The sequence below is a fragment of the Dicentrarchus labrax genome, unplaced genomic scaffold (assembly GCF_905237075.1).
Source record: "Dicentrarchus labrax unplaced genomic scaffold, dlabrax2021, whole genome shotgun sequence".
Taxonomy (NCBI): Eukaryota; Metazoa; Chordata; class Actinopteri; family Moronidae; genus Dicentrarchus; species Dicentrarchus labrax.
Window position 1 is genome coordinate 20,701,768 of NW_026136708.1, and position 23,200 is coordinate 20,724,967.

Here is a 23,200-nt window from a genome sequence, read left to right on the forward strand (position 1 = left end):
CTTGGGTGTTATTTTATCATATATTTATTATTCATATATTAAATTATTATTATTATTATTATTATTATTATTATAATCATACATATGATTGTATGTTCAAATGCTATGTGAAGTTGAGTGAAGTCACATCAGCCATTCAACAGGTAAAGGCTGTTCAATTGTTGACTGCAATGAGGCAGCTTGCCTGCTGTTACTTTAAAATTCCTAACGGGGGCAGCAGAGGGTAATTTATAAATGAATGATAACCTTGGAGAAAACAAAACAAAAACAAACCTTTGGCCATTTAGAGCATGAGATTGAATGACATATTTTCCATTACAAGGAATCCATTCTACTTTTGGTGTAACTGTTCAGATGATATAGAGCGTTATTAATATTTTAACTTATGTTATTGCATTTGTATACAAAAATACGAGGCGATCACTTTGATTGATTTATTTGTGTTTATTCTAATACTGACATTGGAATGATCACAAAGCTGCAGAAATCCTCATTTTACAATGACTTGATAATATTATACCACATCTGACTCTACTACACATTTAAACAGTACATACCACAAAACTTGTATCTCAAAAGCACAATTACTGGGATTGTGAAATAACTTTGGTCATTACTCCTGGCTTTACATATTCATTAAATTATTAATCACATAGCATATTTATTTTTGATTTACTGTGATAATATTATAAACCTCTGGTGCTGTATTAGATCCCTTTGGCTTTTGTCATGCGTGATAGTGACAGCCCTCACAGATCTTCTTATACGAAGGTCTTTAAAATAACAATGACTAACACAATGATAAGCAATCCTAATACAATCAAAACTGCCAAAGCAACCAGCCATGAACAATCAGTGAAGTCTAAAAGAAAGAAAAACAGAGAAATTAGTCATCTGGCATCACAAACAATGCAAACAACCCTACAATTGTATGTTCACGTATGAGATTAATACCCTAATACCAATGTCAATATTCCTTAAAGGAAATGAAAGTATATTATGTTTTGGCAATCAGTATTATTTTTACCTGGTAGACACCACTCAATCAAACCAATCTCCAATAATAGCTAGAGTCATATAGTTGTGGAGTACAAGGTAAAGCAAATGTGAGCACACTAACTAATTAAATATCCACTAACTAACCAAACCCTCACTTCACTACAGTATACGGTTGGTCAAATCTCAACCTGGAAAAAATTATATACTCTCTGGATAGTCATTTTCTTTTTCACCTCACCACCAAATAAGTGGATTACATAATAAATGTATATCCTACTCACTTTAAACCTGCCAGCATTTGATGCTTGTCCTACATCTTTGTATCATTAGGTGTCAAATATTAGTCAAAAATATGAATTAAGACAACATTTCCCATAAATGTAAAAGTCATAAATATTGCACTGCACTATACCCTCTTGATTTGACTTCATCAAACAGTTGAAACTTCATTTTAGCTGCAGGTGAACTTATGAGTGACTGTTTTACACAGATCGAGGTGGATTTTCAGTTACATTGGAGTCCCACCAGGAAGGTATCACTACACAGCCAGTGTGACAGACTAATAACTCTTTTATGACTATGTGAGTGACGTTTAAAGATATACTTGAAAAAATCTGAAAATCTGAAAAGTGTGAGTTTTGCAGTCACACTTACCAGCCCAAGAGGTTTTCAAGGGAGAGATCTAAAAGAAAGGAAGAAAAGAGTATGAGTAATAATTACTGAATCATAAACATCATTTCAGATCCGTTATCCCCAGAGGTGGGAAGTAACGAAGAAAGCTACAAATGCTTCAGTAAAGTACTTTACTTACTTTCAGTAAGTTCAGGTTTCGTTTTACGTTTTACTTTTACTCCCTACAATTCTACACAAATATCTGTACTTTCTATTCCTTACATTTTAAAAACAGGCTCGGCTCAGCTACACACACACACACTCAGAGCAAACATACATATATACAGCATATATGTGTCTATATACTGTTCACACACACATATATGGAGTCCAATGTGAAAAACTACAACCTGGGGTAGTTAATAAATACTGTAATGATTATAGTCTAGAGTTTTGCCCATCGTAGACATCTACTTCCTGTATATATCTGTATATATATTTATATGTTTATGTATATATGGGCACCATCAGAGCACACTTTCCCAACATCAAGACCAATGCATATCACTCATGACAGACTTAAAAGGTCATAACCAACCAGACAGGGAGACTCGACCCTATTTAAAGCTTCAGTTAGCTTTGTACAGTTAGAAATGTTCTTCAAGAGAGTAGTTCAGAGAGTTTTCACTGTTATACTTTGAGTACATTTCAGAAAATGTGGGTACTTTCACCAACTCTGCTTATCCCTTAATATCACAATATCAGTGCACTGCATGTGGATTGTGTGATTGTATTAAATACGTAAATCTAGTCATTACCTTGGAAACTCCAAGTAGCTTCTGGATATCAGACCATATAATCTCATTGCGGGTACACTTCAGGATTTTGCCCTTATGGAAGAGACAGTTCACAGTAAGCTTAACCCTCGGGTTGTCCAAATCTCTTCTGCTTTGAGGTACAACGTGGTCAGGATCAAAGGTATGATGCATCACCACAAGAATTATTGGTTTACCACCTGGAAGATAACAGAATCAAATGAGTGAGAAAGAAGGTTAAAGTTAAGAGAGTTCAGTTTGTTTTATATTACATCTGTATATACATATATATATATATATATATATATATATATATATATATATATATATATATATATATATTTCCCTGTTTTCCTTTGGCTAATCAGTGTGAAACTGAACAATGGCCGAAAGCATTTCTTACCTGGAATATGCTCCAGGGCCTCGGTGATGTCTGTTTGAACTCGTGACACGACAGGACAGAAAACCAGAAGGTAGTCACTTTCTTCTTGAAAGTTCACCACTGTATGGCCAATGCTTTTAAGATTTCTAACAATGACTTCATGAGCCCCATCAGTTTCTCCCGCCAAGTGGACATAGAACCTTTTCCACAACACTAAAGACAAAGAAGAACGTTTGACTCATTATTGCGTTGTAGCTTGGTTTTGTGTAGATGAAGACAAATAGTGCTCAAAAAAATATCTTAGAAAAGGTATTTTACACATCCCTGATCTCTTTTAAGCTTTAAAAATGTGTTGGATTTTCATATGATTATAGCAAAAAAATAAAAACTCTTTTCTTTTGTTTTTGTGTCAGTGTAAGATGTAATACATAAATGAACACATCTTCAAACCATAGACATACAGTGTGTTACTTCCTGTTTAAAAGCTGCTGCGTGTACAAACCGGGCCACAGAAATCAGGAAGCACTAACTGCAGGTGCATGCTGAGAAAACTACTTAACTACTTTAGCTTCTAAATGCTCTGATATATTCTCCAGCTAGTCACTAACTGTGTCAGTTGATGATTCTCTGGAGGTTCATCATTGCGACCACTAGTACTGTACTTGTTGTCGGTTGATCCTATTATAAAAATATTGGTAAAAACAGCTTGAAATGTTATCTATTGTACTGACTAAATGTAGTTTATTCTCTTTAAAATTGAGATATTGCAGTCTTGACAGAGCAACATGTTGTCAATTAACAAAGATAGTAAATTATTTTTCTCACCAGCTGCCACTTCCTGGTTCATGTTTCTGATAAAAAAGATAAACAGACAGGAACAGTTAGTCGACATCATTTTAAAAAATGAAATTAAGCTAAACAAATAAGTGTACGTGTCACATATTGTTTTGTCAAAGTTGTTCTGCACCAGCTTGTGCACAGCCCACAAAACCTAGTTAGAAATATAATATAATACTCAGATGCATGGTAGAGAGTCAGCAGTTCACAGCCTCATGGGGATTATGTAAAATATATTTTGCATGCCTACTTACAAACAAGATTGATCATTTCTTTGTGATGTCTCTGGCATATCCGTCCCACACTGGACAGGGAAGTATTTGAGCTCCTCTGTCCTTGTGTACTTTTGTTTTGACAGTCAACGTGCTCTCAAGTCAACCACTAAAGGGGAAGTGCGTAGAAGAGAAATGTGTGTGTCAGTGTGAAACAACCGATAAGACGTGAATACAGCAGGAGGAAGGAGCAACTGCAGAGCACATTTATACAACACTGCTGGTGGTATACACAGGCGCTGACAGATACTATGTGTTGGTTTTAGACTACACAAATGACCTATTATGTTAGAGTCCCCTTACATGTAGGATGGAGGGAGACTAAACTTGAAACTGGTTTGCTGTGGAGTAAACCACAGATCCCAACTCTCCACACAGGCACACCAACCGACCACAAGGACTGGTGCAGTGACCCCTCGCCAGCTCCTTACTTATCATTCCTCATTATTCTGGTGAAATAAATTAACTAAATGACACAACACACAAATACATAGTCACTAGATTCATTGGAGTTTATTCTTCATGAAGGAAACACATACAATCTTAATGTCTGAATGAGCACAAAGCAGCAGCAATCATTATTTCATAGCGATGTTTTTACTTCATTTAACACTTGATAATATTTTACCACACATGACTATACTTCCCATTTAAACAGTGCATACCACAAAGCTTCTATCTCAAAAGCATTAATACTGAGGTTGTAACTTTAGTTTCTAGCCTGGCTTTACATTCTATCTATTAAATTATTTTGTTACATTTAAAACCCAGTAATAACAGGAAGAGCAATGACAACTACATTTAGCATGCCATTACTGCTCTCTGCTACTAACTGGCTTCCAGCTTCACAAACCTCTACCTTCATTTTCCCCTGTATTTTGCTTCGTATAAAGTAGTGATCGAAAGCTTCAGCACAAAAACATCTACATCAGCCTCCACAACTATAGTTGTTGCAGATGATCCCTTCCAAACCATTCGCTGTCTTGTTGTAGTTTGTAGTGTTCATTCCAACATTGAAGACTGCGCTGAGGATCACTGCCACCAACAGCACCAATAGGAATAAAATAACTAAAAAGACAACCAGCCACTGACGGGAACTCATCCCTAAAGGGAAGAACAGATAAATTAGTCACCCGGTATCATTTACAACTCGAAACAACTGAATGATTTTGATGACATAATAGATTAATAATACAAACATCAATATCCCTTAATTCAAAGAAAGTTGAAGTAGATAGACTTGAAAAAATCGGATCTGAAATCTGATGTTCATGATTGAAGTCACACTTACTATTGAAACTGGCTCGCAAGGTAGAGACCTAAAGAAAGAAAGAAAGAAAGAAAGAAAGAAAGAAAGAAAGAAAGAATATAATTAATGAATGAAACTGCATCATGTACATCATTTCAGAGTTAGACCGGAGTAATGATGCACTTGATTGTGTGATCGTATTAAACCTAGAATAGTAAATCTAGTCATTACCTTGGAAACTCCGAGATACTTCTTGACATCAAACCATGCAATATCATTTCGGTTGGACTTCAGGAGTTTTCCCTCATAGAACAGACAGTCCACAGTAAGCTGAACATTGGGGTTGTCCACCAGTCTTTTGCTTTCAGCTACAACTTGGTCAGGGTTGAAGGTGTGATGCATCACAACCAGAATTTCTGGTTTACCACCTGTAAGTACAGAGATAATACAACCAGATGATTGAAATAAGGTGAAACTTAGGAGGAGATATCAGTTTGTTTTTTAATGGCTGAGCTGATGCACTCATTCTATATTGTTGTAGGGCAAGTTCAATTAGAACCTGCACAAAACCTGATTGATCAAATTTCCCTGTATTCCTTATCAGTGTAAAGTGAAGCCATTTCCTACCTGGAAGTTTCTCCAGGGCCTCACTGACGTCTGTTCCAACTCTTGAAGCGACAGGACAGAAAACCAGAAAGTAGTCACTTTCTTCTGGAGAGTTCACCTCAGTATGGCCAATGCTTTCAAGCTTCGCCACAAACTCAAGATGAGCATCGTTAGTTCTTCCGGCCAAGATGACAAAGAACCTTTTCCAGTAGACTAAAGACAGAGAATATTTTAGTCATTACTGCACTGTAACATAGTTTAGTGTACTAAAGATATATTGGGCTAGATTCAGCTCAAATTGGAGAAAGTGTTTTATAAATCCCTGAACTGTACTACTTTCATAAATACATTGAACTCAAAATCAGTATTTTTTGAATTTCCATATGATCATCTTAAAAAATGATTACTTGTATACGTTTTTGTTATGTTCTTGTGTCAGTGAGGAGTCCAAAATATAAATAAACTAATCTTAAAGCATACTGAGACTGAGACTAAAAGCTACTGCATGTGCACGAAAACCAGATAACCAATAATGAAACATTAACTCTGTTGCAGACAGGCTGTTGCTGAATGCTGAGAAATATATCCAAAGGTTTTTCTACTGCAGCACCTCAGACCTCCCTCCTCAGGCACCTCTCACTTTATTACACATTTATTATCACCCCCTGCTGGTCGGAAGATTTACTGTATTTTCTTTCAGAAGTCAATATACAATATTGACTACTGAAAGAAAATAATAATACAATATTACCAGTATATGACTGGTGGAACACTTACCTGTCCTCCCAAAAGCCTTGAATTTTACTAAAATTTATTTTAAACACACACTCATCTATGTCTATAAAATTTGCTTTCTCACCAGTTCCAGCTTCCTGGGCCATGTCTCTGAGGAAGAGATAGCAACCTTTAGTCAAAATCATTTTACAAAATGAAATAAAGCTAAATGAGGAGCAGGGGTATAAGCGTCACAAATTGCTGTGTCACAGCTGCTGTGCCCAGCCCACAAATCAACAACAACAAATACAGAAGATGTGTATAACCTATAATACTCAGATGTACATAGATAGTCAGCAGTTCGCAGCCTCACAGAGATTACTCAAAACATTTTTTGCATGCCTACTTACGTAATAGATTGATAATTTCTTTGTGGTGTCTCTGGCATGTCCATTCCACACTAAACCACAAAATAACTGTTGTTCCTCCCTGCGGGTGAAACACTTTCACTTTTGTTTTGACAAGAAAGCTGTTCTCGAGTTGACCACTAGAGGACGTGCAGAGATGAGACATTAACTGTGTCAGTGTTTAGGAACAGATGAGAAAAGACCACAGTAGGAGGAGAGAGTAACTGCAGACCACATATAGGCTACAACACAGAGCTGATGGTATACACAGGCACTGGGATTACTATAGGTTGTTTTTATATTACAGAAGCAGTTTACTATGTTAGAGTCCCCTCACATGTAGGATGGAGGGAGTCTAAGCACTAATAATAATACCTCTGCACTTTATTCCCTGTTGTGAAACTGTCAGCATCGAATGCTGTATTCAGTCCCAGTCTGGATGTGTTTCTTACTGAGAGCTTCCAGTCCTGGCACAGTCAGACAGGACCGTTACAGCTGCTTGACCGGGGGGACATAACACACAGTGCCGGCTACCACGACAGCCTTCCCAAGTTGCCTGTTTTTACAGGATATACGTAAATGTGCGGAAGTAAATAGCACTCTGATTACTGTTTGACCTGTACTTTATCTAAAGGCTTATACGCCTTATTTTAATTATAAAATGTTTCCACATTTTCTTGGCTGCGTGCTTCATTGTTGTCTTGCTCAAAGCTGCATATTCGTCTAAGTCATTCTGCAGCAGTATTTTTAAAGATTACTTCTTGATTTAATTCAATTTACCGGGCTTTCAATCCTGACTTGATTCCCATTCTTTGTCGTTGGTTGCATTTAGATACCATCATTGTGCCACCATTGTTCTTCACTGTAGGGGTGATTATGACCTTTACCTCAGTTTTAATAGGAATCCATCAGATTTGTTTATCAGCTATGTAGGGCTGTCCCCTAATAGTCGAGTAACTGTTAGTCGAAGAGAAGAGTCTTAGTCGACAAGATTTCATGAGTCAGATATTTGCAGGAAAACAAACAGAACTACAGCGTCAAGCAGGAGCTGTGCCATGTAGTCAGGATGAAAGTGTCAGGGGATTGTTGCAACACGGACCTTTTCTGTTGTAACACAGCACTGCTGCATGTGCTAAGTGCTAATGAGCTGCTGCCACTAGCTAGTTAGTATAGCTGACTGTACGGACAGCAAGCTCTAAGTACCAGGGGCGGTTTTTTAACACAAGGGCTGGAATGAGCACCATAGCCAGAGTCGGGTGAGCAGACAATGAGACTAATGTAATGTTATTATTCTGTGAAATAAATGAACTGAATGTTCAGTCTCCGTGCTGGCTGTTTAACAGGCGACTGATAATATATATATGTTTAAATTATTAAACAGTTTCATAAACAACACAATTGGCTTTAACCAACAACCATGAGTCGACAAGAAAAATCTTTAGTCGAGGACAGTCCTACAGCGAGGCGACTAATTTACAAAGACACAACACACAAATACGATGTCATCACTTGTTAAATTTGTGTTTATTCTTCATGAAGGAAACACATACAGTCCTGATGTCTGAATGAGCACAAAGCAGCAGCAATCATTATTTTACAGTGATGTTTTCTCTTCATTTAAAACATGACAACACCTTTAAACAGTACATACCACAAAGCGTGTATCTCTAAAGCACAATTACTGGAGTTGAGAAATAACTCTGGTCGTTACCCTGGCTGTACACTCTCATTATATGAGTTTGTTGTCATCACTTAAAACCCAGTATTGACAGGAGGAGCAAATACATTGTTGAAATTCACTTTTTTAAAACAGAAATAGAATCATTCAAACACATCTACCCACAATGTGCACACAGTATATATACTGTAATATCCACCTACCTAATGTACATAAAGAAACCTGCATGTAATTATTTATTTCAGCATCCTTTGCACTCTCAAATGTTAATTATTTATTGGTTTATAGATAGATAGATGTTCACATATTAGATGAATAATTCCAACATCAATATCCCTTAATTCAAAGGAAAGAACATTTGATCTGAAATCGGAAGTTCATTGATTGCAGTCACAGTTACTATTGCTTAAAGAATCTGGAAAGACTTGAAAAAGAGACACCTGAAAGAAAGACAGAAATAAGAGAATATGAGTAACAATAATGCGTAATAATGGTAATTTCAGAGGTGGACTACAGTAATGATTCCTTATCCATTAATATCACAATGTCAGTGCACTACACATAGATTGTATGATTGTATTACATCAATCATCAAGACTTCTGGACGTTAAACCATGCATTGTATTGGATGCATACGTTTTTGTCTTGTTTTTGTGTGTATAAATGAACAAATCTTCAAAGCAGAGACTTTGTTATTTCCTGGTTTAAAGCTACTGCGTGTCCACAAAAGCCAGAGAATCAATCATGAAGCACTAACTCTGTTGCAGACAGGCTGTTGCTGAATGTCTCAAAAGCACAATTACTGAGGTTGTGAAGTTACTTTGGTCATTACCCTAGCTTTATATTCTGATTAAATTATTTTGTTCCCCATCACTTACATTAAAATCTAGTATTGACAGGAGGAGCGATTACAGCAACCAGAAATTATTGGTATGATTAGATTAATAATGCCAACATCAATATCCCTTAATTCAAAGGAAAGTGAAGAAGATAGACTAGAAAAAATCTGATCTGAAATGTGGAATTCATGATTGCTGTCACACTTACTATTGAACATGGTTCGAAAGGTGGAGACCTAAAAAAGAAAGAAAGAAAGAAAGTAAGAACATAAAATAATTTAAGAAACTGCATCATGTACATAATTTCAGTGGTGGACTACAGTAATGATCCCTTAACCCTTAATATCACAATACCAGTGCACTCCCCAGGGATTGTGTGATAGTATTAGATCGGTAAATCTAGTCATTACCTTGGAAACTCCAAGATACTTTTTGGACATCACGCCATGCAGTATCATTTCTGTTGGACTTCAGGAGTTTGCCCTCATAGAACAGACAGTCCACAGTAAGCTCAACATTGGGGTTGTCCACCAGTCTTCTGCTTTCAGCTAGAACTTGGTCAGGGTTGAAGGTGTGATGCATCACGAACAGAATTGCTGGTTTATCACCTGTAAGCACAGAGATAATACAACCAGATGAGTAAAGGAGAGAAAACTTGAGAGAAGAGATTCATATGACTCAATGATAGTGCATAATCCACAGACCTGTGAACACTCATTACATGGAGAATGTATTTGATGAAAAAAATGTGTCATCAAACATGGACGCCAAGTCCTGCATTTATAACAGTTTAATTTTAGGGAACTGCTAAAAATAGAGACACTGCAAGTCCAATTAGAACCTGTACAAAAGCAAACACTATGGTAAATTGAATTCAAATCAAAATTAAAAACTTTTCAACTGATGGATCAAATTTCCCTGTATTCCTTTAACTAATCAGTGTGAAATGAAGCCATTTCCTACCTGGAAGGTCTTCCAGGGCCTCGCTGACGTCCCTTTCAACTCTTGAAGCAACAGGACAGAAAACCAGAAGGTAGTCACTTTCTTCTGGAGAGTTCACCTCAGTATGACCAATGCTTTTAAGGTTTGCCACAAACTCAAGATGAGCATCATCAGTTTTTCCCGCCAAGAAGACAAAGAACTTTTTCTGGGACACTAAAGACAGAGAGGAATATTTGAGTCATTACTGCACTGTAACATAGTTTAGTGTAGCTACACCATCAGACCCAGATAAAAGGAAATATTGCCCAAAAAACATCTTGTGCTAGATTCAGCACAAATTGGTTTGTTACACAACCCCGAACTTCAGAACTTTCATACATTAGTTCAACTGTAATTCACTATGTGTTGAATTTTCATTTGATAATTTTAAAATAATGATCAACTTAAAAAATGCTGATTGCATAAGTTTTTGTGTCAGTGGAGGTCTCCAATATAAAAATTAACAAATCTTCAAAGCACAGACTTTGTTATTTCCTGGTTAAAAGCTAATGTGTGTACACAAAAGCCAGAGAATCAATCATGAAGTACTAACTCTGTTGCAGACAGGCTGTTGCTGAATGTCTCAAAAGCACAATTACTGAGGTTGTGAAGTTACTTTGGTCATTACCCTAGCTTTATATTCTGATTAAATTATTTTGTTCCCCATCACTTACATTAAAATCTAGCATTGACAGGAGAAGTGATTACAGCAACGAGAAATGATTGGTATTATAAGATTAATAATACCAACATCAATATCCCTTAATTCAAAGGAAAGTGAAGAAGATAGACTAGAAAAACTCTGACCTGAAATCTGAAGTTCATGATTGATGTCACACTTACTATTGAACATGGTTCGAAAAGTGGAGACCTAAAGAAAGAAAGAAAGAAAGTAAGAACATAAAATAATTAATGAAACTGCATGATGCATCAGTGGTGGACTACAGTAATGATCCCTTACCCCTTTTATCACAATACCAGTGCACTCCCCGGGATTTGTGTGATAGTATTAGATCAGTAAATCTAGTCATTACCTTGGAAACTCCAAGATACTTCTGGACATCAAACCATGCAGTATCATTTCTGTTGGACTTCAGGAGTTTGCCCTTATAGAACAGACAGTCCACTGTAAGCTCAACATTGGGGTTGTCCACTAGTCTTCTGCTTTCAGCTAGAACTTGGTCAGGACTGAAGGTGTGATGCATCACGACCAGAATTGCTGGTTTATCACCTGTAAGCACAGAGATAACACAACCAGATGAGTAAAGGAGAGGAAACTTGAGAGAAGAGATCCATATGACTCAATGATAGTGCATAATCCACAGACCTGTGAACACTCAATACATGGAAAATGTATTTGATGAAAAAAATGTGTCATCAAACATGGACGCCAAGTCCTGCATTTACAACAGTTTAATTTTAGGGAATTGCTAAAAACAGATGCACCTCAAGTCCAATTAGAACCTGTACAAAAGCAAACACTATGGTAAGTTGAATTCAAATCAAAATGAAAAACTTTTCAACTGATGGATTAAATTTTCCTGTATTCCTTTAACTAATCATTGTGAAATAAAGCCATTTCCTACCTGGAAGGTTTTCCAGGGCCTCGCTCACGTCCCTTTCAACTCTTGAAGCAACAGGACAGAAAACCAGAAGGTAGTCACTTTCTTCTGGAGAGTTCACCTCAGTATGGCCAATGCTTTCAAGCTTTGCCACAAACTCAAGATGAGCATCATTAGTTTTTCCCGCCAAGATGACAAAGAACTTTTTCTGGGACACTAAAGACATTGAGGAAAATTTGAGTCATTACTGCACTGTAACATAGTTTAGTGTAGCTACACCATCAGATCTAGATAAAAGGAAATATTGCCCAAAAAACATCTTGTGCTAGATTCAGCACAAATTGGTTTGTTACACAACCCCGAACTTCAGAACTTTCATACATTAGTTCAACTGTAATTCACTATGTGTTGAATTTTCATTTGATAATTTTAAAATAATGATCAACTTAAAAAATGCTGATTGCATAAGTTTTTGTGTCAGTGGAGGTCTCCAATATAAAAATTAACAAATCTTCAAAGCACAGACTTTGTTATTTCCTGGTTAAAATCTAATGTGTGTACACAAAAGCCAGAGAATCAATCATGAAGTACTAACTCTGTTGCAGACAGGCTGTTGCTGAATGTCTCAAAAGCACAATTACTGAGGTTGTGAAGTTACTTTGGTCATTACCCTAGCTTTATATTCTGATTAAATTATTTTGTTCCCCATCACTTACATTAAAATCTAGTATTGACAGGAGGAGCGATTACAGCAACCAGAAATTATTGGTATGATTAGATTAATAATGCCAACATCAATATCCCTTAATTCAAAGGAAAGTGAAGAAGATAGACTAGAAAAAATCTGATCTGAAATGTGGAATTCATGATTGCTGTCACACTTACTATTGAACATGGTTTGAAAGGTGGAGACCAAAAAAAGAAAGAAAGAAAGAAAGAAAGAAAGTAAGAACATAAAATAATTTAAGAAACTGCATCATGTACATAATTTCAGTGGTGGACTACAGTAATGATCCCTTAACCCTTAATATCACAATACCAGTGCACTCCCCAGGGATTTTGTGATAGTATTAGATCGGTAAATCTAGTCATTACCTTGGAAACTCCAAGATACTTTTGGACATCACGCCATGCAGTATCATTTCTGTTGGACGTCAGGAGTTTGCCCTCATAGAACAGACAGTCCACAGTAAGCTCAACATTGGGGTTGTTCACCAGTCTTCTGCTTTCAGCTAGAACTTGGTCAGGGTTGAAGGTGTGATGCATCACGACCAGAATTGCTGGTTTACCACCTGTAAGCACAGAGATAATACAACCAGATGAGTAAAGGAGAGAAAACTTGAGAGAAGAGATCCATATGACTCAATGATAGTGCATAATCCACAGACCTGTGAACACTCATTACATGGAAAATGTATTTGATGAAAAAAATGTGTCATCAAACATGGACGCCAAGTCCTGCATTTATAACAGTTTAATTTTAGGGAACTGCTAAAAATAGAGACACTGCAAGTCCAATTAGAACCTGTACAAAAGCAAATACTATGGTAAATTGAATTCAAATCAAAATTAAAAACTTTTCAACTGATGGATCAAATTTCCCCATATTCCTTTAACTAATCAGTGTGAAATAAAGCCATTTCCTACCTGGAAGGTCTTCCAGGGCCTCGTTGACGTCCCTTTCAACTCTTGAAGCAACAGGACAGAAAACCAGAAGGTAGTCACTTTCTTCTGGAGAGTTCACCTCAGTATGACCAATGCTTTTAAGGTTTGCCACAAACTCAAGATGAGCATCATCAGTTTTTCCCGCCAAGAAGACAAAGAACTTTTTCTGGGACACTAAAGACAGAGAGGAATATTGGAGTCATTACGGCACTGTAACATAGTTTAGTGTAGCTACACCATCAGACCCAGATAAAAGGAAATATTGCCCAAAAAACATCTTGTGCTAGATTCAGCACAAATTGGTTTGTTACACAACCCCGAACTTCAGAACTTTCATACATTAGTTCAACTGTAATTCACTATGTGTTGAATTTTCATTTGATAATTTTAAAATAATGATCAACTTAAAAAATGCTGATTGCATAAGTTTTTGTGTCAGTGGAGGTGTCCAATATAAAAATGAACAAATCTTCAAAGCACAGACTTTGTTATTTCCTGGTTAAAAGCTAATGTGTGTACACAAAAGCCAGATAATCAATCATGAAGTACTAACTCTGTTGCAGACAGGCTGTTGCTGAATGTCTCAAAAGCACAATTACTGAGGTTGTGAAGTTACTTTGGTCATTACCCTAGCTTTATATTCTCATTAAATTATTTTGTTCCCCATCACTTACATTAAAATCTAGCATTGACAGGAGAAGTGATTACAGCAACGAGAAATGATTGGTATTATAAGATTAATAATACCAACATCAATATCCCTTAATTCAAAGGAAAGTGAAGAAGATAGACTAGAAAAACTCTGACCTGAAATCTGAAGTTCATGATTGATGTCACACTTACTATTGAACATGGTTCGAAAAGTGGAGACCTAAAGAAAGAAAGAAAGAAAGTAAGAACATAAAATAATTAATGAAACTGCATGATGCATCAGTGGTGGACTACAGTAATGATCCCTTACCCCTTTTTATCACAATACCAGTGCACTCCCCGGGATTTGTGTGATAGTATTAGATCAGTAAATCTAGTCATTACCTTGGAAACTCCAAGATACTTCTGGACATCAAACCATGCAGTATCATTTCTGTTGGACTTCAGGAGTTTGCCCTCATAGAACAGACAGTCCACAGTAAGCTCAACATTGGGGTTGTCCACTAGTCTTCTGCTTTCAGCTAGAACTTGGTCAGGGTTGAAGGTGTGATGCATCACGACCAGAATTGCTGGTTTATCACCTGTAAGCACAGAGATAACACAACCAGATGAGTAAAGGAGAGGAAACTTGAGAGAAGAGATCCATATGACTCAATGATAGTGCATAATCCACAGACCTGTGAACACTCAATACATGGAAAATGTATTTGATGAAAAAAATGTTTCATCAAACATGGACGCCAAGTCCTGCATTTACAACAGTTTAATTTTAGGGAACTGCTAAAAACAGATGCACCTCAAGTCCAATTAGAACCTGTACAAAAGCAAACACTATGGTAAGTTGAATTCAAATCAAAATGAAAAACTTTTCAACTGATGGATTAAATTTTCCTGTATTCCTTTAACTAATCAGTGTGAAATGAAGCCATTTCCTACCTGGAAGGTTTTCCAGGGCCTCGCTGACGTCCCTTTCAACTCTTGAAGCAACAGGACAGAAAACCAGAAGGTAGTCACTTTCTTCTGGAGAGTTCACCTCAGTATGGCCAATGCTTTCAAGCTTTGCCACAAACTCAAGATGAGCATCATCAGTTTTTCCCGCCAAGATGACAAAGAACTTTTTCTGGGACACTAAAGACATTGAGGAAAATTTGAGTCATTACTGCACTGTAACATAGTTTAGTGTAGCTACACCATCAGACCCAGATAAAAGGAAATATTGCCCAAAAAACATCTTGTGCTAGATTCAGCACAAAGTGTAGAAAGTATGTTACACAGCCCAGAACGTCACTACTGTCATACATTAGTTCAACTGTAAATCACTATGTGTTGAATTTTCATTTGATAATTTTAAAATAATGATCAACTTAAAAAATGCTGATTGCATAAGTTTTTGTGTCAGTGGAGGTCTCCAATATAAAAATTACAGGACAGAAAACCAGAAGGTAGTCACTTTCTTCTGGAGAGTTCACCTCAGTATGGCCAATGCTTTCAAGCTTTGCCACAAACTCAAGATGAGCATCATCAGTTTTTCCCGCCAAGATGACAAAGAACTTTTTCTGGGACACTAAAGACATTGAGGAAAATACTTAGACTTGCATGGCTTAATCTTTGAGACAAGCATATGCTACTGGCAGGATCAACCAGGTAGCCCTGTGCGGACATTAACGTTCACCAGTCTTCTGCTTTCAGCTAGAACTTGGTCAGGGTTGAAGGTGTGATGCATCACGACCAGAATTGCTGGTTTACCACCTGTAAGCACAGAGATAATACAACCAGATGAGTGAAAGAAGGCAAGACAAGTTTGTCTCAATAATGGTACATAATCCACAGACCTGTGAACATTATTTTATAGGGAAAATGTATTTGAACATTTCCTTTAAACATTTATGCCAAGTCCTGCATTTATGAATTTTAGACGGAAATTGAACTTTATTCATTTTAGGGAACTGTTAAAAAAAAAACATTCTTATTTTTCATACCAAAATGAGGAACTTTACATATGATTGATCAAATTGCCCTGTATACCTTTAACTAATCAGTGTGAAATGAAACCCATTCCTACCTGGAAGTTTCTCCAGGGCCTCGCTGACGTCTGTTCCAACTCTTGAAGCAACATGACAGAAAACCAGAAGGTAGTCACTTTCTTCTGGGGAGTTCACCTCAGTATGGCCAATGCTTTCAAGCTTTGCCACAAACTCAAGATGAGCATCATCAGTTTTTCCCGCCAAGATGACAAAGAACTTTTTCCGGGACACTAAAGACAGAGAGGAATATTTGAGTCATTACTGCACTGTAACATAGTTTAGTGTAGCTACACCATCAGACCCAGATAAAAGGAAATATTGCCCAAAAAAGATCTTGTGCTAGATTCAGCACAAATTGGTTTGTTACACAACCCCGAACTTCAGAACTTTCATACATTAGTTCAACTGTAATTCACTATGTGTTGAATTTTCATTTGATAATTTTAAAATAATGATCAACTTAAAAAATGCTGATTGCATAAGTTTTTGTGTCAGTGGAGGTCTCCAATATAAAAATTAACACATCTTCAAAGCACAGACTTTGTTATTTCCTGGTTAAAAGCTAATGTGTGTACACAAAAGCCAGAGAATCAATCATGAAGTACTAACTCTGTTGCAGACAGGCTGTTGCTGAATGTCTCAAAAGCACAATTACTGAGGTTGTGAAGTTACTTTGGTCATTACCCTAGCTTTATATTCTGATTAAATTATTTTGTTCCCCATCACTTACATTAAAATCTAGTATTGACAGGAGGAGCGATTACAGCAACCAGAAATTATTGGTATGATTAGATTAATAATGCCAACATCAATATCCCTTAATTCAAAGGAAAGTGAAGAAGATAGACTAGAAAAAATCTGATCTGAAATGTGGAATTCATGATTGCTGTCACACTTACTATTGAACATGGTTTGAAAGGTGGAGACCTAAAAAAAGAAAGAAAGAAAGAAAGAAAGAAAGTAAGAACATAAAATAATTTAAGAAACTGCATCATGTACATAATTTCAGTGGTGGACTACAGTAATGATCCCTTAACCCTTAATATCACAATACCAGTGCACTCCCCAGGGATTTTGTGATAGTATTAGATCGGTAAATCTAGTCATTACCTTGGAAACTCCAAGATACTTTTGGACATCACGCCATGCAGTATCATTTCTGTTGGACGTCAGGAGTTTGCCCTCATAGAACAGACAGTCCACAGTAAGCTCAACATTGGGGTTGTTCACCAGTCTTCTGCTTTCAGCTAGAACTTGGTCAGGGTTGAAGGTGTGATGCATCACGACCAGAATTGCTGGTTTACCACCTGTAAGCACAGAGATAATACAACCAGATGAGTAAAGGAGAGAAAACTTGAGAGAAGAGATCCATATGACTCAATGATAGTGCATAATCCACAGACCTGTGAACACTCATTACATGGAAAATGTATTTGATGAAAAAAATGTGTCATCAAACATGGACGCCAAGTCCTGCATTTATAACAGTTTAATTTTAGGGAACTGCTAAAAATAGAGACACTGCAAGTCCAATTAGAACCTGTACAAAAGCAAACACTATGGTAAATTGAATTCAAATCAAAATTAAAAACTTTTCAACTGATGGATCAAATTTCCCCATATTCCTTTAACTAATCATTGTGAAATAAAGCCATTTCCTACCTGGAAGGTCTTCCAGGGCCTCGTTGACGTCCCTTTCAACTCTTGAAGCAACAGGACAGAAAACCAGAAGGTAGTCACTTTCTTCTGGAGAGTTCACCTCAGTATGACCAATGCTTTTAAGGTTTGCCACAAACTCAAGATGAGCATCATCAGTTTTTCCCGCCAAGAAGACAAAGAACTTTTTCTGGGACACTAAAGACATTGAGGAATATTGGAGTCATTACGGCACTGTAACATAGTTTAGTGTAGCTACACCATCAGACCCAGATAAAAGGAAATATTGCCCAAAAAACATCTTGTGCTAGATTCAGCACAAATTGGTTTGTTACACAACCCCGAACTTCAGAACTTTCATACATTAGTTCAACTGTAATTCACTATGTGTTGAATTTTCATTTGATAATTTTAAAATAATGATCAACTTAAAAAATGCTGATTGCATAAGTTTTTGTGTCAGTGGAGGTGTCCAATATAAAAATGAACAAATCTTCAAAGCACAGACTTTGTTATTTCCTGGTTAAAAGCTAATGTGTGTACACAAAAGCCAGATAATCAATCATGAAGTACTAACTCTGTTGCAGACAGGCTGTTGCTGAATGTCTCAAAAGCACAATTACTGAGGTTGTGAAGTTACTTTGGTCATTACCCTAGCTTTATATTCTCATTAAATTATTTTGTTCCCCATCACTTACATTAAAATCTAGCATTGACAGGAGAAGTGATTACAGCAACGAGAAATGATTGGTATTATAAGATTAATAATACCAACATCAATATCCCTTAATTCAAAGGAAAGTGAAGAAGATAGACTAGAAAAACTCTGACCTGAAATCTGAAGTTCATGATTGATGTCACACTTACTATTGAACATGGTTCGAAAAGTGGAGACCTAAAGAAAGAAAGAAAGAAAGTAAGAACATAAAATAATTAATGAAACTGCATGATGCATCAGTGGTGGACTACAGTAATGATCCCTTACCCCTTTTTATCACAATACCAGTGCACTCCCCCGGGATTTGTGTGATAGTATTAGATCAGTAAATCTAGTCATTACCTTGGAAACTCCAAGATACTTCTGGACATCAAACCATGCAGTATCATTTCTGTTGGACTTCAGGAGTTTGCCCTCATAGAACAGACAGTCCACAGTAAGCTCAACATTGGGGTTGTCCACTAGTCTTCTGCTTTCAGCTAGAACTTGGTCAGGGTTGAAGGTGTGATGCATCACGACCAGAATTGCTGGTTTATCACCTGTAAGCACAGAGATAACACAACCAGATGAGTAAAGGAGAGGAAACTTGAGAGAAGAGATCCATATGACTCAATGATAGTGCATAATCCACAGACCTGTGAACACTCAATACATGGAAAATGTATTTGATGAAAAAAATGTTTCATCAAACATGGACGCCAAGTCCTGCATTTACAACAGTTTAATTTTAGGGAACTGCTAAAAACAGATGCACCTCAAGTCCAATTAGAACCTGTACAAAAGCAAACACTATGGTAAGTTGAATTCAAATCAAAATGAAAAACTTTTCAACTGATGGATTAAATTTTCCTGTATTCCTTTAACTAATCAGTGTGAAATGAAGCCATTTCCTACCTGGAAGGTTTTCCAGGGCCTCGCTGACGTCCCTTTCAACTCTTGAAGCAACAGGACAGAAAACCAGAAGGTAGTCACTTTCTTCTGGAGAGTTCACCTCAGTATGGCCAATGCTTTCAAGCTTTGCCACAAACTCAAGATGAGCATCATCAGTTTTTCCCGCCAAGATGACAAAGAACTTTTTCTGGGACACTAAAGACATTGAGGAAAATTTGAGTCATTACTGCACTGTAACATAGTTTAGTGTAGCTACACCATCAGACCCAGATAAAAGGAAATATTGCCCAAAAAACATCTTGTGCTAGATTCAGCACAAAGTGTAGAAAGTATGTTACACAGCCCAGAACGTCACTACTGTCATACATTAGTTCAACTGTAAATCACTATGTGTTGAATTTTCATTTGATAATTTTAAAATAATGATCAACTTAAAAAATGCTGATTGCATAAGTTTTTGTGTCAGTGGAGGTCTCCAATATAAAAATTACAGGACAGAAAACCAGAAGGTAGTCACTTTCTTCTGGAGAGTTCACCTCAGTATGGCCAATGCTTTCAAGCTTTGCCACAAACTCAAGATGAGCATCATCAGTTTTTCCCGCCAAGATGACAAAGAACTTTTTCTGGGACACTAAAGACATTGAGGAAAATACTTAGACTTGCATGGCTTAATCTTTGAGACAAGCATATGCTACTGGCAGGATCAACCAGGTAGCCCTGTGCGGACATTAACGTTCACCAGTCTTCTGCTTTCAGCTAGAACTTGGTCAGGGTTGAAGGTGTGATGCATCACGACCAGAATTGCTGGTTTACCACCTGTAAGCACAGAGATAATACAACCAGATGAGTGAAAGAAGGCAAGACAAGTTTGTCTCAATAATGGTACATAATCCACAGACCTGTGAACATTATTTTATAGGGAAAATGTATTTGAACATTTCCTTTAAACATTTATGCCAAGTCCTGCATTTATGAATTTTAGACGGAAATTGAACTTTATTCATTTTAGGGAACTGTTAAAAAAAAAACATTCTTATTTTTCATACCAAAATGAGGAACTTTACATATGATTGATCAAATTTCCCTGTATACCTTTAACTAATCAGTGTGAAATGAAACCCATTCCTACCTGGAAGTTTCTCCAGGGCCTCGCTGACGTCTGTTCCAACTCTTGAAGCAACATGACAGAAAACCAGAAGGTAGTCACTTTCTTCTGGGGAGTTCACCTCAGTATGGCCAATGCTTTCAAGCTTTGCCACAAACTCAAGATGAGCATCATCAGTTTTTCCCGCCAAGATGACAAAGAACTTTTTCCGGGACACTAAAGACAGAGAAGAATATTTGAGTCATTACTGCACTGTAACATAGTTTAGTGTAGCTACACCATCAGACCCAGATAAAAGGAAATATTGCCCAAAAAAGATCTTGGGCTAGATTCAGCACAAAGTGTAGGAAGTATGTTACACAACCCCGAACTTCAGTACTTTCATACATTAGTTCAACTGTAAATCACTATGTGTTGAATTTTCATTTGATAATTTTAAAGTAATGATCAACTTAAAAAATGCTGATTGCATAAGTTTTTGTGTCAGTGGAGGTGTCCAATATAAAAATGAACAAATATTCAAAGCACAGACTTTGTTATTTCCTGGTTAAAAGCTACTGTGTGTACACAAAAGCCAGAGAATCAATCATGATGCACTAACTCTGTTGCAGACAGGCTGTTGCTGAATGTCTCAAAAGCACAATTACTGAGGTTGTGAAGTAACTTTGGTCATTACCCTAGCTTTATATTCTCATTAAATTATTCTGTTCACCATCATTTACATTAAAATCCAGTCTTGACAGGAGGAGCCATTACAGCAACCATAAATGATTGGTATTTTTAGTTTAATAATACTAACATCAATATCTCTTAATTCAAAGGAAAGTGAAGAAGATAGACTAGAAAATAACTGACCTAAAATCTGAAGTTCATGAATGAAGTCAAGGTTGCTACTGAGGAAATTCTTGAATTCAGCTACCAAGATAGAGACCTAAAAAAAACACAGGAAGAAAGAAAGAAAGAAAGAAAGAAAGAAAGAAAGAAAGAAAGAAAGAAAGAAAGAAAGAAAGAAAGAATATAAAATAATTATTGAAACTGAATTATGTACATAATTTCAGTGGTGGACTACAGTAATGATCCCTTATCCCTTAATATCACAATATCAGTGCACTCCCCAGGGATTGTGTGATAGTATTAGATCAGTAAATTTAGTCATTACCTTGGAAACTCCAAGATACTTCTGGACATCAATCCATGCAATATCATTTCGGTTGGACTTCAGGAGTTTGCCCTCATAGAACAGACAGTCCACAGTAACCTCAACATTGGGGTTGTTCACCAGTCTTCTGCTTTCAGGTAGAACTTTTTTAGGGTTGAAGGTGTGATGCATCACAACCAGAATTGCTGGTTTACCACCTGTAAGCACAGAGATAACACAACCAGATGAGTGAAAGAAGGCAAGACAAGTTTGTCTCAATAATGGTACATAATCCACAGACCTGTGAACATTCTTTTATAGGGAAAATGTATTTGATAAAAAATGAGTCCTTTAAACATTTATGCCAAGTCCTGCATTCATGAATTTTAGATTGAAATTGAACTTTATTCATTTTAGGGAACTGTTAAAAATAGAGACACTGCAAATCCAACTAGAACCTGTACAAAAACAAACATTCTTATTTTTCATACCAAAATGAGGAACTTTACATATGATTGATCAAATTTCCCTGTATTCCTTTAACTAATCAGTGTGAAATGAAACCCATTCCTACCTGGAAGTTTCTCCAGGGCCTCGCTGATGTCCGTTCCAACTCTTGAAGGACAGAAAACCAGAAGGTAGTCACTTTCTTCTGGAGAGTTCACCTCAGTATGACCAATGCTTTCAAGCTTTGCCACAAACTCTAGATGAGCATCATCAGTTTTTCCCGCCAAGATGACAAAGAACCTTTTGTGGGACACTAAAGACAGAGAAGAATATTTGAGTCATTACTGCACTGTAACATAGTTTAGTGTAGCTACACCATCAGACCCAGATAAAAGGAAATATTGCCCAAAAAAAGATCTTGTACTAGATTCAGCACAAATTAAAGAAGGTGTTTCAAACATCTCTGAACCTTACTACCTTCATAAATACCTGATGATCAGCTTAAAAATGACTGATGTTTTTATTATGTTTGTGTCAGTGGAGGTGTCCAATATAAAAATGAGCAAATCTTCAAAGCATAGAGTAATATTACATGGTTAAAAGATTCTGTATGTGCACAAAAAATAAAAAACAAGAGAATCAAGCATGAAGTATTAACTCTGTTGCAGACAGGCTGTTGCTAAATGCTTCTTCTTCAGCCGCCTCTCACTTTATTACACAGTTATTGTGGCTCCTTGCTGGCCGTAGGATTTATTGTACTGGCTTTCTTCATCTTAAACATTTACATACGTTAAATTGTGCTCAACTTATTCACCTCTCATAACTTTCTCATAATGTGGGAAACAAACAGAATTCAGATCTATATTAGTTTCAAATTCTCCTGAAGATCCTAACTGTTCTGCTAATCTCTCTGCTGCTGGGCAGGTAACGCACATGGGATTTATCAGAGCTT

The 23,200-nt window shown here is 36.8% G+C and overlaps 1 protein-coding gene across 1 annotated transcript in view; it reads right to left on the reverse strand.

Annotated features, from left to right (window-relative positions):
- The window catches only part of LOC127368643 (uncharacterized), an 83,250-nt gene that overhangs the window by 34,901 nt on the left and 25,149 nt on the right, over positions 1 to 23,200 (reverse strand). Inside the window, exons 17-33 of the mRNA XM_051409685.1 lie at positions 22,376 to 22,466; positions 21,823 to 22,019; positions 21,519 to 21,594; positions 20,688 to 20,879; positions 19,010 to 19,206; positions 18,781 to 18,844; positions 17,956 to 18,147; positions 17,404 to 17,600; positions 17,193 to 17,220; positions 15,206 to 15,397; positions 14,654 to 14,850; positions 14,426 to 14,489; positions 13,601 to 13,792; positions 13,049 to 13,245; positions 11,199 to 11,262; positions 10,444 to 10,565; positions 5,794 to 5,863 (exon numbers count right to left, since the gene is read on the reverse strand). Of these exons, the coding sequence (XP_051265645.1) occupies positions 5,794 to 5,863; positions 10,444 to 10,565; positions 11,199 to 11,262; positions 13,049 to 13,245; positions 13,601 to 13,792; positions 14,426 to 14,489; positions 14,654 to 14,850; positions 15,206 to 15,397; positions 17,193 to 17,220; positions 17,404 to 17,600; positions 17,956 to 18,147; positions 18,781 to 18,844; positions 19,010 to 19,206; positions 20,688 to 20,879; positions 21,519 to 21,594; positions 21,823 to 22,019; positions 22,376 to 22,466 (2,332 nt within the window). The remainder of the gene's footprint in view (positions 1 to 5,793; positions 5,864 to 10,443; positions 10,566 to 11,198; positions 11,263 to 13,048; positions 13,246 to 13,600; positions 13,793 to 14,425; positions 14,490 to 14,653; positions 14,851 to 15,205; positions 15,398 to 17,192; positions 17,221 to 17,403; positions 17,601 to 17,955; positions 18,148 to 18,780; positions 18,845 to 19,009; positions 19,207 to 20,687; positions 20,880 to 21,518; positions 21,595 to 21,822; positions 22,020 to 22,375; positions 22,467 to 23,200) is intronic.